The sequence below is a fragment of the Penicillium chrysogenum genome (assembly GCF_028827035.1).
Source record: "Penicillium chrysogenum strain IBT 35668 chromosome Unknown utg000005l_segment0_segment0, whole genome shotgun sequence".
NCBI classification, from domain to species: domain Eukaryota; kingdom Fungi; phylum Ascomycota; class Eurotiomycetes; order Eurotiales; family Aspergillaceae; genus Penicillium; species Penicillium chrysogenum.
Genome location: NW_026622753.1, coordinates 4,590,512 through 4,604,261, shown reverse-complemented (window position 1 = coordinate 4,604,261; position 13,750 = coordinate 4,590,512). Strand labels below are relative to the sequence as shown.

General features: G+C 50.3%; 7 protein-coding genes across 7 annotated transcripts; 4 read left to right on the top strand and 3 right to left on the bottom strand.

The window, feature by feature from the left end:
* Window positions 1–165: 165 nt before the first annotated feature.
* Window positions 166–2,775, top strand: N7489_010138 (DNA replication licensing factor MCM7; the record flags this gene model as incomplete). The annotated part of the gene is made up of 4 exons (XM_056715887.1): window positions 166–483; window positions 541–671; window positions 729–2,649; window positions 2,707–2,775. 4 exons carry the CDS (start codon window positions 166–168, stop codon window positions 2,773–2,775), a joined length of 2,439 nt encoding a protein of 812 aa, XP_056563509.1.
* A 384-nt stretch (window positions 2,776–3,159) lies between these two features.
* Window positions 3,160–3,513, bottom strand: N7489_010137 (putative adhesin; the record flags this gene model as incomplete). Its single annotated transcript, XM_056715886.1, has 1 exon — window positions 3,160–3,513. One exon carries the CDS (start codon window positions 3,511–3,513, stop codon window positions 3,160–3,162), a length of 354 nt encoding a protein of 117 aa, XP_056563508.1.
* Window positions 3,514–4,850: 1,337 nt separating this feature from the next.
* N7489_010136 (ATP-dependent (S)-NAD(P)H-hydrate dehydratase) lies at window positions 4,851–6,240 on the bottom strand (the record flags this gene model as incomplete). Its single annotated transcript, XM_056715885.1, has 6 exons — window positions 4,851–5,732; window positions 5,785–5,817; window positions 5,867–5,877; window positions 5,933–5,979; window positions 6,027–6,066; window positions 6,147–6,240. 6 exons carry the CDS (start codon window positions 6,238–6,240, stop codon window positions 4,851–4,853), a joined length of 1,107 nt encoding a protein of 368 aa, XP_056563507.1.
* Window positions 6,241–6,646: 406 nt separating this feature from the next.
* Window positions 6,647–7,755, bottom strand: N7489_010135 (uncharacterized protein; the record flags this gene model as incomplete). The annotated part of the gene is made up of 2 exons (XM_056715884.1): window positions 6,647–7,699; window positions 7,750–7,755. 2 exons carry the CDS (start codon window positions 7,753–7,755, stop codon window positions 6,647–6,649), a joined length of 1,059 nt encoding a protein of 352 aa, XP_056563506.1.
* A 646-nt stretch (window positions 7,756–8,401) lies between these two features.
* aspf8 (ribosomal protein P2) lies at window positions 8,402–8,791 on the top strand (the record flags this gene model as incomplete). Its single annotated transcript, XM_056715883.1, has 2 exons — window positions 8,402–8,560; window positions 8,621–8,791. 2 exons carry the CDS (start codon window positions 8,402–8,404, stop codon window positions 8,789–8,791), a joined length of 330 nt encoding a protein of 109 aa, XP_056563505.1.
* Window positions 8,792–9,474: 683 nt separating this feature from the next.
* Window positions 9,475–10,479, top strand: N7489_010133 (40S ribosomal protein uS19; the record flags this gene model as incomplete). Its single annotated transcript, XM_056715882.1, has 5 exons — window positions 9,475–9,492; window positions 9,557–9,575; window positions 9,773–9,830; window positions 10,052–10,348; window positions 10,410–10,479. The coding sequence occupies 5 exons, from the start codon at window positions 9,475–9,477 to the stop codon at window positions 10,477–10,479; spliced, it is 462 nt and encodes a 153-aa protein (XP_056563504.1).
* A 1,275-nt stretch (window positions 10,480–11,754) lies between these two features.
* On the top strand, window positions 11,755–13,593 carry N7489_010132 (acyl--CoA ligase; the record flags this gene model as incomplete). Its single annotated transcript, XM_056715881.1, has 3 exons — window positions 11,755–11,854; window positions 11,947–12,582; window positions 12,641–13,593. The coding sequence occupies 3 exons, from the start codon at window positions 11,755–11,757 to the stop codon at window positions 13,591–13,593; spliced, it is 1,689 nt and encodes a 562-aa protein (XP_056563503.1).
* Between the last annotated feature and the right edge of the window lie 157 nt (window positions 13,594–13,750).

Sequence of the window (13,750 nt, the reverse complement as noted above, 5' to 3'; positions counted from 1 at the left end):
TTTCCTAATCCGGTTAGTTCCATTTTTGAGCGCGTCCCAACCTCGCGTTCGCGTTTTACCAACGAATTTGGTAGGGGCTCGGATAGTCACTGGACCCTCTTCTCTATTTCTCTCCCGATCCCACTATTGATTCTTTGCGCTTTCAATTGAGCGCACTCCGTTATTATGTCTCTCCTTCAATATCCCCCGCCTGTGGATTATTCCGCGCAATTGAATGGCTTCAAGGATTTCTTGAAGGGGTTCAAGACCTTCCAATCGTCCTCGGAAGCCGCTGCGACCGAGGCCTTGGAGGATCTGAACATCGACGATGGCCAGACTAGTGATGAATATGATTTCATGGATGATGTCGATGAGACTAACGGGGCAAACGCCCGAGGAGCAAGGAGGCACCGGGAGCCAAAGCTCAAGTACATGCAAATTCTGCAGGATATCGCAAACCGGGATAAATCTAATATCTTGATTGAGTTGGATGACCTGTCAGTTGTAAGTATCCAATATGAACTCCTCTCGCTAAATTCTAGCTCACAATGGTGGTAATAGTTCGAGAAGTCCCTGCCCGAGGGAGAAGACCTGAAGCTCGTCGAATCTATCGAAAAGAACACAAAACGCTATATCGATGTTATCTCTCAAGCGGTCGATGAGGTTATGCCTAGGGAGACAAAGGATATTACGTACGCCAAGTTTATCTCTATGCGAATGCAGCGGCTGCTAAACTAATTGTTGTGCAGATTCAAAGATGATGTGCTTGATGTGATCATGTCTCAGCGCGAGAAGCGAAATGAGACTATGGAAACCGCAATGGAGGCCGACATGGAAGCTGCTGCGACTGCCCCATCCATGTTCCCTCCGGAACTCACGCGTAGATATACCCTCAACTTCAAGCCCCTCACACCTTCGGGGTCTAGCGCCGAGCGCGATTCCAAAGCCCTCGCCGTCCGTCATGTGCGAGGTGAGCACCTGGGCACCTTGATTACAGTCCGCGGTATCACCACCCGTGTCTCCGATGTCAAGCCGGCCGTACAGATCAACGCCTACACTTGCGATCGCTGTGGTTGCGAAGTGTTCCAGCCCATCACCACCAAGCAATTCCTCCCCTTGAGCGAGTGTTTGTCAGAGGAATGCAAGAAGAACAACTCGAAGGGTCAGCTCTTCCTGTCAACTCGTGCATCAAAGTTTGTTCCTTTCCAGGAGGTCAAGATCCAGGAAATGGCCGACCAGGTCCCCGTGGGCCATATTCCTCGCACTCTGACTATTCACTGCCACGGCGCTCTCACTCGCCAACTGAACCCTGGCGACGTTATTGACGTGGCAGGCATCTTCCTGCCCACTCCCTACACTGGTTTCCGGGCTATTCGCGCTGGCCTGCTGACTGACACATACTTGGAGGCCCAGCACATCACCCAGCACAAAAAGTCCTATAATGACATGGGTATGGATAGCCGTACTCTCCGCAAGATCGAGCAGCACCAGCGTTCCGGCAATATGTATGAGTACCTTTCACGGTCGATTGCACCCGAAATCTACGGACACCTTGATGTCAAGAAGGCATTGCTATTGCTTCTGATTGGCGGTGTCACGAAAGAGATGGGTGATGGCATGCACATCCGTGGAGACATCAACATCTGCTTGATGGGTGACCCTGGTGTGGCCAAGTCGCAGTTGCTTCGATACATTACCAAGGTTGCTCCTCGTGGTGTGTACACCACCGGACGAGGAAGCAGTGGTGTCGGTCTCACCGCCGCAGTCATGAGAGATCCCGTCACAGACGAGATGGTGCTGGAGGGAGGTGCCCTTGTTCTTGCAGACAACGGTATTTGCTGTATTGATGAGTTCGACAAGATGGAGGACGCGGACCGAACAGCTATTCACGAAGTGATGGAACAGCAGACTATTTCCATCTCCAAGGCGGGTATCACAACTACCCTCAACGCCCGTACTTCCATCCTGGCAGCGGCCAACCCGCTATATGGTCGCTACAACCCTCGGGTGTCACCCGTGGAGAACATTAACCTCCCCGCCGCTTTGCTCTCTCGTTTCGATGTTATGTTCTTGCTTCTAGATACCCCGTCCCGCGAGGGCGACGAGGAGCTGGCCCACCACGTCACCTACGTCCACATGCACAACAAACACCCGGAGAATGAAGAAGCCGGAGTCATGTTCACTCCTCACGAGGTCCGTCAGTATGTTGCCAAGGCACGCACATACCGTCCTATTGTGCCAACCAGCGTTTCTGACTACATGGTTGGTGCTTATGTGGCCATGCGCAAGAGACAAAAGATAGATGAGTCCAAGAAGAGACAGTTCTCTCACGTCTCTCCCCGTACTCTGCTCGGCATCGTTCGTCTTTCGCAGGCACTTGCTCGTCTTCGCTTCGCCGAGGAGGTTATTCGCGAGGATGTCGACGAGGCTCTGCGTCTCATTGAGATCAGTAAGGCTTCTCTGTACAATGATGGCGAGCAGGGCGCCGACAACACCCCATCCAGCAAGATCTACAATTTGATCCGCAGCATGAAAGAGAGCGGTGCCGCTGCTGTTGGGGATGGTGAAGAAGGTGAGATGAGCATGAGACGTATTCGTGAGCGTGTGCTGGCCCGAGGCTTCACCGAGGATAACCTCACCATGACTATCGATGAATATGCTGAGATGAACGTAAGTTTTGATAACCCCAGAAGGTCACTAGTTTCTCACTAACAACATTATCTATAGCTCTGGCAAGTCACTGGCAACGGCACGCGTCTACTCTTCACTGAAGTTGACGGCGACATGGACATGTAATTGTGGAAGTCTCCCATTATATTTTTCTCTTCTTGAATGTCAATCGGGCTTTTTGTACGTGTTGAAGATGCATCTGAAACTGGCTGAAATTAAGGCGATGGGTGTTTGGGTGTATTCTTGGGGGAAATGGAGTCGGTTCTTATGATTTCGTAGGGTCAATTAAGATCTTCCCAATCTACTTGTTTAATCTACATTTACATCCTCATTTTCCACTAAAGCAATATCAATTGAGTGACACGTGTACACATGCTATCCGTCAGAATATCTCGCACTATGGATCCAACTCGGTCCTTTGAGCATTGCACTACCCCCCGTACCTTGTCTGGAGTCTCCCCTCTCTTCCCCCTGTTACCAGCAAACCCACTCCTACCCCGGACTGAAATACTAAGCCGCGCACTGGTGCTGAAGCTTGACCTCCTTGCAAAGATCGGAAGGAGCAGCATACGGATCATTACACGGGGTGTTGCAAGTCGTGTGCTCAGGAACGAAAACAAGGAACTCATAGTTCGGCATCGGCAGGCGGAACTGATTGTACACGTCGTTGTCGTACTGAGACGCCTTGAAGCCGGCACGGCAGGCGCAGTGGAAGGATGTTCCCGTGTTGATGCATGAGGTTGAGGGATCACAGCCGTTCTTGCCTGAGATAGGATTGCAGGTGCCGCACTGGGACCATGGTGTTGGGTCAGCGACCACCAGGGAGGCGGTGGCGACGATCAAGGTGAGGATGGAGAAATGCATCTTGGTGGATGTTTGGGCTTGAGTATAGACTTGGAGTAGATCTGTTGGCTTGTGTCTGGGGATTGGTTTCTGATGGCGTTATCTTCTGCTGGGAGATTCGCCATCTTATATACCCGTCTCCAAGGGCGTATATGCTTATGTCAATTCTTAGGCCCGGTACACCTTCGTTGTGGAAGATGTTCTTCGCCTGGTTCCCTGCATTGCATCACGAGGTCATTTTCAGTCTGGTCTGGGTTCCCCAGTGGTCGGTGAAGGAGGCGATACGCATATCCGGCACCAGTGGGAGAACATCCGGGGTTGGGCTGTGAATACGAGGTCTGGAACAATACCTCAGAACACTACCAATCCTTGTTGTCCAACATGATGTCGATGGCTTGTTAGCTCAACATTGCCTTTGAGCAGCACACCTAAGACTGTTCAGGTCTTAAAATACCGATTCAGCGGAAGGCGGGGTGTATGTCTCAGAGCCATGCCTCTAGCCACATTCAGATCTCGATGTGAATAGCCGTATAGAGATGCGGGGATTTCGACTTGCCAAGGCAGATGTCTCACACTGCTTGAAGCTTTATGGATACGAGCTGGGTATTCTTTGATCTGGTCAGGGTTCTGCAAATGACTTCTGCATGGTTTTGGAACATGACGAAAGGCAGGCTAAAACAAACGAGACAGCGAAAGTTTGGGCGTTGGTTACTCGAGACTGAGGCAGGGGCTGTGGCACTTTGCTTTTGGTTTCTATTTACTTGGCCGGCCATCAAGGGTAAGGGTCTAAGGTGCGCATTCAGGACACACTTTTTTGCATTGCCGCTCAAAAACAATACTCCGAGTCTGATAATCATATTGCGTTGTCAGACGACCTCTATTGGCTGGTAATGTTATATTTTCACCTAATATCGACAATCGGGGCCGGTCTGAGGCCTGAGTCAAGCGTAAGCACCGAAAGACGAGGTTAGACCATGCTGATCGGTGAGTTGTATAAGCCGCAATTCACATCCATGGATACTATGAGCCGTTTCTTTATCTCAGGTAAAATGCTACAAAAAGTGCCCTATGCTACCATATAACCACGTCCAGAGTCAGTGCAGTTGAGATTGCAATATCGGAGCGGAACCTTTTGTGCGTGAGATGCAGGGTTCGAGAATCTTCCTTTTGGTAACTGTAGACCGCTTGTGTGGACCATCGTAAAGTGGACGAGACATGTTGACATGTTGACATGTTTCATTGGCGTGGCTCTAAGTGCAGCTAGGCTTAGATACATGGAGGTATGCTCTGGTGTATTGAAAAGCTGCATTGTCTTTCTGGCGCATAGATTCATGGCTAGTAGCGTTTGACACAGTAGCCTAGAGGTGCGTCTTAGATCCCTCTGGTTCCCCAATTAGCCTCAAGAACGCCCCGTGAACCTCATCAGTCAAATCGCTGGCCTGCATGCTCCGGCCCTTATCCGCAAAGGCTCGTCGCGAGCACTCTCGTGTAATGCTACTTGACGCCCAAGCCGCCAGTAGCAGAGTCGTTACCGGCGACATGCGCTTGTTCTCAGAACTGAGTTCTGCCTGGACATCTTCAATACTCTGTGCCTCCTTCTCGTTATCCTGCTCGCCGGAGTCCCACATCTTCTCATGGTAAGCTGCTCGCCAAGCTAGGAATGTGCCCAATGATCCAGTCAGTGTGTCTCCTTGACCGCCACTGCGCTTCAAGCCACCCTCGCTATCAGAGATGATACTGGTAATTCCATTGGAGATCACATCTTGAGGGCCCTTTTGAATGATGGTCACGCCGCCAAAGGCTTGAGACAGCTGCTCACAGGCATCTGATGCTTTGTCGGTGATGTCGTCGTTTCCGGCTTGCGCGATCTCCACTTGGCTGGCGACCTTGATGCCCATCGTTTTGGCTAGACGGCCAAACTCTACCACATTTGGCGTAAGGATACATTCCTTGTAGCCTTTGACTAGGCTCGGGTCTTGCGTCACAATCAGCAATCCGTCTGCATCTAGCACAAATGGGATCGATCGTGATCGGGCCTCTCTGATTACTTCCGCAACCACCTTTAGCGTCACTTCGTCGCGGCCGAGACCAGGTCCAATCACAAGCGCGTGGAGGCGAGATAGCATGGCGATAATCGGACCCGCCAGTGATGGTACATCAATTGAATTGGGGTCCTTGACAGTGTCGATGCTTGGAAGCAATGGATGTACCATCAAATTTGGGGAGTAGCTCTTGATGACCTGTGCATGACATGATTAGAGTGGGTTCAATATAGGCCGGGTGATAGCTTACTGATGCTGCGGATCGTTCGCAGAGTACGTGACTCTGGTGATTGTTAGTCGTTTGCAGAACGTATGTCGTTCTTCGCACATACCATATCACATCCTGCAGTTCGAGAATTAATATATTTTGGAGAGCATGGGCGTGTTTGGGTACGTACCAAGTCTTGCAGAGGCCATGGCTGAAAAGTATGGAGCTCCGGTGTAGCTTTTGCCAGTTAGTAGGATGCCAGTGTCACTAAGCAGGGAACATACTCTAGGGAACCTCCAATAACAGCTACACGGCCAAGCTGTCCTAGACTAATAGTTAGCGGGGATGTTGATTGCATCCACGGTAGATAGCGTCGATTACGGAGATCGACCCGATGAACAAACCTTTGTGGAACTTTTCAAGCATTGGAGGTACAATCTTGCGCACCTTGCTAAAGAGTATCTTTGATGAGACTGAGACATGATGAACGGACTCCATGATGAATAGTTGGGTATGTGGAAACAGTGAAACAGTGAAATTGTAGAAGATAACTTATGCTGGAGGGAAGCCCTGGAGGTGAGCGTGGGTGATGTCACCCGTTAAGTGGGGCCAAGCGTGTTTGGAGTTGCCCGTCATATCAAGCCGATGACTTCAATATGAAATTCTTCCGAAGGTCAATTACAATATACAACGATAGTCCAAAAGAAAAGAAAGTTGGTATTGAAATAGCGCTCGCTATTGTGCTTCAAAACAAAAAGAAAAGATGAAGGTATCCCCGTCTATGGACACCCCGAACGCTCATAATGCGGAGTTAACATGTAGGCCTACCCAAAAACAAAAGAGATCATGCAAAATAGTCGAAAGTAGAAAAGTAGAAATTCGACAGTAATTAAACGTCCAAACTTCAACGCTTGCCCTTAGAAGCGAGAGCGGCCAATTTCCGCTGGCGCTCCAACTTCTCTTTCTTAGCTGCCATTTCTAGTCGCAGCTCTTTCTCATCCTCCCGCTTGGCATATTCCAATGCAGCAGCTTCTTCGCGGTCCACATCGTCAATTCCAGCCTCCATATCGGAAGACGCATCGGAGTAGTAATCGTCGTAGCCACCGTAGTCACCCTCATCTTCTTCGTCAGTTCCGAGATATTCGTTCTGTCGAGGGTTCCGAGGCTGTTGTCGACGGTCACTTCCACCACGATTTGACGGCAGGCCCAAAGTTCCACGGTAAGCAGGAGGCTCGGGGGTCTGAGTCGGTTTGGCCGTGCCCTTGTACGATGGCCCCTCAGAATCTCGCTGCCGGGCAGCAGGCTTGCCCTTCGCAGAAACACCCGATCCAGGCTTCTTTCCCAGACGCGCTTCTTTTTCTTTGGCCTGGAGCTCCATCATACGCCGCTTGCGCTCCACTTTGGTAAGTCTTTCCTTGGGGCCGGCCTGATGTCGTAGCAAGCCTACTCCAACAGGCGCCGTCTCTTGCTTAGCCTTTGCCTGCGCCATGATCTCTGCAAACGATCCCTTTGGTGGCGGCTTCGAGGTTGTAGCAGCGGCTGCTGATGCGGGTTTGGGAGCGGGCTCCTTGCGTGAGGCTGTCACTTTGGGGGCCGCAGACAAGCTGGATTTAGGTGTGGACTTAGACGTGGTCGGCCTGGAGCTGGTCGGGACTGGCTTGGGCACAACTTTCGGTGATGCTGGTGATGCCGCTGGTCTCGTGGCAAGCGTAGACTTCATTGAAGCTGAGTTATTAGTCACCTTGCTTTCAGATTTCGGTGGGCGAGGCAGCTGATCCTCAGCTTTGCGCTTGATTCCACTGGCATTCCCACTGGTGGGAGGCGCCCGCCGCTCATCGGTCGGTTTTCGATCCTCCTTTTTTGGGACCGAAGAAGGCGCAGGCGAGGTAGGCGCCTGAGACTGTGGGAGTTGGGACGGCTTTCCCGTCTGAAGAGACGAGAGAACGGAATCAAGGAACTATATTATGTCAGTCAAAACGAAGTGAAAAGAAAGATAGGTAGCCATACACTCATTTTGGTTGTAGAGATATCCCGAAGTGTGTAAAGTCTTAGATTGAAGAGTGGTACAGAGAAGAAGTCGCTCACCGTCGATATTTGGTACGACTAAGTAACTTCATGACTCCGAACCCAATAGCATGAGAATAGATCTCTGGCTTGGCTCGCTCCGGATTTTCTGTTATTCCAATATGACAGAACTAGCACAAAGGACACGTATATATATGTATAGAGGGATATATATATGTATCCAAGTAAGAGGTATTACTCCGTAGACGAGACGAGAAGGCAGACAGGTTTATAGGCCAGCATGCAATTATCAAGGCCGGATATGAAAGAGTCACGTGGGAACAAACACACTGCGCCACAGCGCTCGCTTAGAAGTCCCGCCGGCACTAGCCACACCCACTCGCACCACCTTTTTTCAAGATTTTGAGCGCTCGGTTAATCCTTCGTCAACCAACCTCTTCCACCAGAACTCGACGTTGCAGTCTCCGCCCAATTCGCGGTTAAATCGATTGTTTCTCTTGTTCAGATAATAATCATCAACGGTATGTGCACATTGTTTTGTTGCTTCTCAGCCGATTTTGCGGCTTAAGAAGTGCGATCGCATCCGATCTTGAATTCGTGATACTAATGAAAATTTTGTTCCAGTCCATTCAAAATGAAGTACCTCGCCGCTTACCTGCTCCTCGCCCTTGCCGGCAACGAGTCCCCCTCCGCCGCCGACATCAAGGATGTCCTCTCCTCCGTCGGCATCGACGCTGAGGGTGACCGTCTCGAGAAGGTCATCGCTGAGCTCCAGGGCAAGGACCTCCAGGAGGTTAGTGATACTCGCACGCGCACATATCCGACATGAACCGCATGCTGACTCTTTATATAGCTGATCGCTGAGGGCTCTACCAAGCTCGCTTCCGTTCCCTCCGGTGGTGGTGCTGCCGCCGCCCCTGCCGCTGCCGCTGCCGGTGGTGCCGAGGCTGCCGCTGAGGAGAAGAAGGAGGAGAAGGTCGAGGAGGAGTCCGATGAGGACATGGGATTCGGTCTCTTCGATTAAGCGGTTTAATCCAAGGCCTAAAAATCATGGTTCTGGGGAACAGATGTTTGGTTGGCTCGTCAGTCCGGGCAAGATTTGCGCCGGTTGGCTTCTCAAGTGTGTTCGGTTGAGACTGTTTTGATACAGTTGCGACTTTTCATGTGAGCTGGAATAAGCTTATAGCCAATACAACTAGTCTGGCCTTCACTACAACTTTTCGTATATGTACTTCTTGAAAGATCGCCGGGACCCGCTCAGCGTTTTAAGTAATAGCGCGTAGTCAAATTCTCTTGGAGAACTAGATATTCAATCCACGTCATGCTAACTTGGATGTACTCAGATAAGGGCCATCAGGTTCTGATACGACATAGCCCTGGGACGGCGATGGGTAATCATAATACAAATAAATTTCACTGATGGGTACAAGACATTTGATGACTTCCCCAAGCAAAGGCGGGTAAATCAAGATTACCAAGAATTTGATTACGAAACAAAAACCAATGTTCAAAATAGATTACCGACTCCCCAAACGGGTATAGCGTCTAGGGCTTGGAACCTACCCGTCGCTTAACGAGTGCTGCCCACCTCCTAGAGCCTGTGTGTTAGCAGCCCGACCGCTCAGCGACACGACAATTTCCGACAACCCATCTTCCTTCGCTTTTCGAGATACGGTCGAAAGGCGGCTTACAGGAATATCTGCAAAAATGGCTGACACCGAATACGTGAGTTTTTTTCGCCCTCGCCCTTCAAGCCCGTGCGATACACTAACCTGGAGTTTTCATATAGAACGCCGAGGAGGCTGCCGGTACGTTATGAAGAATCAAACCCACCCTACCCATCGCCCCTGGACAGAAGAACGAATGAGAGAGGAGGGCGCGCATTACGATCGAATATACGATGATTATTGAAGAGTTGCACATTGGCGGGGAACGACATGGACCTGGGATGCAGGGATACACGCACAACATGATCGCAGACGCTGACTGAACCTTCGCCGAACAGAGATCAAGAAGAGAAGACAGTTCCGCAAGTTTTCTTACCGCGGCATTGACCTCGACCAGTACGTTTCCATTTCCATTACCAACCATCGAACCCTTGGGCATCCATTCGCAGCCAGCGCCTTGTGAGATGGGATTGAAGGTGGTCATCTACCATGGCAACAACTATTGTGGACGCACCACATGTGGCGTTTTGTTTCACATCTCTTTGGCGCTGCATTGCGAATGGACACCAAGGAACAAAATTTGCAAACGACTTTGGTCTGACTGAATCCTTTTACAGGCTCCTCGACCTTTCTTCCGAGCAGCTCCGTGATGTCGTTCACGCCCGTGCCCGCAGACGTTTCAACCGCGGTCTGAAGCGCAAGCCCATGGGTCTCATCAAGAAGCTCCGCAAGGCCAAGCAGGAGGCCAAGCCCAACGAGAAGCCCGACCTCGTCAAGACCCACCTCCGTGACATGATCGTCGTCCCCGAGATGATCGGTTCCGTCGTCGGTATCTACTCCGGTAAGGAGTTCAACCAGGTTGAGATCAAGCCCGAGATGGTTGGTCACTACCTCGCTGAGTTCTCCATCTCTTAGTACGTACTCCCGAGATTTGTTCCCATTACTATCAACATCAGAGCACTAACAACCTCCCAGCAAGCCCGTCAAGCACGGTCGTCCCGGTATTGGTGCCACCCACTCTTCCCGTTTCATTCCCCTCAAGTAAACGATTTCAAACGATTCCCCTCGGAGTGGTGTGCGGAGGAAATGGTGCTGGGAAAGCAAAAATGGAATCCAGCAAAACTCTCATCTGGGCTCTTTTTTTCAGCATGTATTTCCAGTCTGGGTCAGCTGTTTCCAACTCAATTTAAGATCTTGTCGGCATGAATTCATCTTGGGATCTGGATTTAGTCCCTCGTCGAATCTGGCGAGGTAAAACGAGATACTCTTTCACTCGGCTTGCTGTGTCACCGGGGAAGGAGTCTAAATCTTAACGACACTTGAAATTTCATTCCCGTGCACATCGTAAGCTAGAAAACAAGGGCACACTAGAAAGACCCTTAGGCAGCCCCGTCGCAAGGTCCCTGGGTCTAGGCCACGAGGTTCTACGTCGTATTACTGTGTGAACTGCTCCACAAATGGGACCCCCGCTCCCTTTACTCTGGGGGATCGTGTTATTCAATCTATTGGCTTGGTTTATTGAACTACATTGTGTTTAAATGTGGTATTGAATATGAGCTAGCAAGGACTGACTTCACATCTCCAGGAAAGCGTACTTCCTTATGTCTTCTATTCCCCATCGCTTTCCATGGACAAGATATATCTCATGCTACAGATATATATTTCCAGACTGGCCTCTTCCCAAATGAGTCGGCTATTCCAGATCATTATGTCTATTGCACTCACTCCGTCGAATCTGTTCCATGCCACTATACAATTACCCGACTTCCAACATTGGAAGCGTTGGAGGTCGACGGTATTAAATTGCGAGGTTTCAGGTTGGCATAGCATTGTGATGCCACATCCCAGTTTTACCCAAGTGCATTTATTAGACCGTATATGCCACATATCAAGGTCATATTTGAACAACTCTATAACTATATATTTCCTACTTCTACATGTTGCCTATCATCCGGCAGTGCGTGTATATGCGGAGGTCGTTGAATTGCCGAGATCTTCGAGTGCCGATCTCAACGTCAATTCGGTATCCTGCATGAACCCCAACAAAGCAGATAAGTACTCGGACTATGTAGTGAGCAGTATAAGCTTTGATCGTTCAATTTAATGCCGAAAAGCCCAAGAACAAGCAGTTTGAAATCGGCTTTATTGCTCGGCGGTATTGGGCCGAGGCAAGCCGCCAGCCGAGAATGCCGAGAATGCGGAGAAAGCCCCATCTCTTTAAAGTACTCGGTTGCTCGTGTGTTTCCTTTCGTCTTTCGTATGTCCCTTTGAGCCTCTATTCACATTCCCATTACCGGCTCCATAGCTTTGTTTCCCCCCAATGCCCGTATCCTCTAACTACCCCCTGGTCGACATCCCAGAAGTGGATCTTTGGACCTTTCTATTTGAGCGCAAGGACAGAGCTTACCCAGATGACAAGAGTGCGTGATATCCAATGAGAAACCCCTAGTGCTACGCTATTAAATACGGCATTGTATTTCTCTTAGTTTTCTCAACACTGACACCCCACCAGTTATCTACCAAGATGCCGATACCCAACGTCATTACACATACAAATCGCTACGTGATGCCTCACTAGATTTCGGCAAGGGCCTCAAAGCCCTGTATGAGTGGCGCAAGGGCGATGTACTGGCCCTCTTCACGCCAAACAGCATCGATACACCCGTGGTGATGTGGGGCACACTTTGGGCCGGCGGAACCATCTCGCCTGCAAACCCGGGTTACACGGTTGACGAGCTGGCCTTCCAGCTCAAGAACTCCCATGCCAAGGGTCTTGTAACGCAAGCCTCGGTGCTGCCCGTTGCGCGGGAAGCGGCGAAGAAAGTTGGCATGCCTGAAGACCGCATTATCCTGATTGGGGACCAGCGTGATCCCGATGCGCGCGTCAAGCATTTCACCTCTGTGCGCAATATCTCTGGTGCTACCCGCTACCGCAAGCAGAAGATCACTCCTGCGAAGGATGTGGCTTTCTTGGTTTATTCTTCTGGGACCACGGGTGTGCCGAAGGGTGTCATGATATCGCATCGGAATATCGTTGCAAATATCAAGCAGCAGTTCATTGCCGAGGGTGAAATGTTGAGCTGGAATGGTGGTCCTGATGGAAAGGGTGATCGGGTCCTGGCATTTTTGCCGTTCTATCATATCTATGGTATGGCTTTCAATTGCGCAGATGCTCGGATGAACAATATTCTAACGAGAGCTTTTAGGATTGACTTGCTTAATTACCCAGGCTTTATACAAGGGTTATCACTTGATTGTCATGTCCAAATTCGACATTGAAAAGTGGTGCGCCCACGTGCAGAACTATCGCTGCTCGTTCAGTTATATCGTCCCTCCTGTGGTGCTATTGCTAGGCAAGCACCCGGTGGTCGACAAATATGACCTTTCAAGTCTGCGCATGATGAACTCAGGCGCTGCACCACTCACTCAAGAGCTGGTAGAAGCAGTCTATTCCCGCATCAAGGTTGGCATTAAGCAGGGCTACGGACTCAGCGAGACCAGCCCAACTACACACTCCCAACGGTGGGAGGACTGGCGCGAAGCCATGGGTTCCGTCGGCCGCTTGATGCCTAATATGCAAGCCAAGTACATGACTATGCCTGAGGATGGATCCGAGCCTAAGGAGGTTGGCGAGGGCGAGGTTGGCGAATTGTACCTGAAAGGACCTAACGTTTTCCTGGGCTATCACGAGAACCCAGAGGCTACCAAGGGCTGCCTGTCTGAGGATGGGTGGTTCCAGACTGGTGACGTTGGATACCAGGACGCCAAGGGTAATTTCTACATTACCGATCGTGTCAAGGAACTTATCAAATATAAGGGCTTCCAGGTGCCTCCTGCTGAGTTGGAAGGGTATCTGGTTGACAACGATGCTATTGATGATGTTGCTGTCATTGGTATTGAGAGTGAGGCACACGGTTCCGAGGTTCCTATGGCTTGTGTGGTTCGCAGCGCGAAGAGCAAGTCTTCCGGAACAAGCGAGAAGGATGAAGCAGCAAGAATTATCAAATGGCTGGATAGCAAGGTCGCAAGCCACAAACGTCTGCGTGGTGGCGTCCACTTTGTGGATGAGATCCCCAAGAATCCCAGTGGGAAGATCCTGCGTCGGATTCTGAAACAGAAGTTCAAGGGGGCGGCCGAGGCACCTAAAGCCAAGCTGTAAATGAGAAGTTTTAGATATGCACGCAATATACACCGAAGACCTGTTCATGTTCATGTTGATATTCATGTTCCGTTTTCATTTCTGAAAGATGTAAGATCCGGAAAGTAACCTGTACCTATATCCAACCCCAAGCTCTTTCAGTAAATAAACCTAGTGG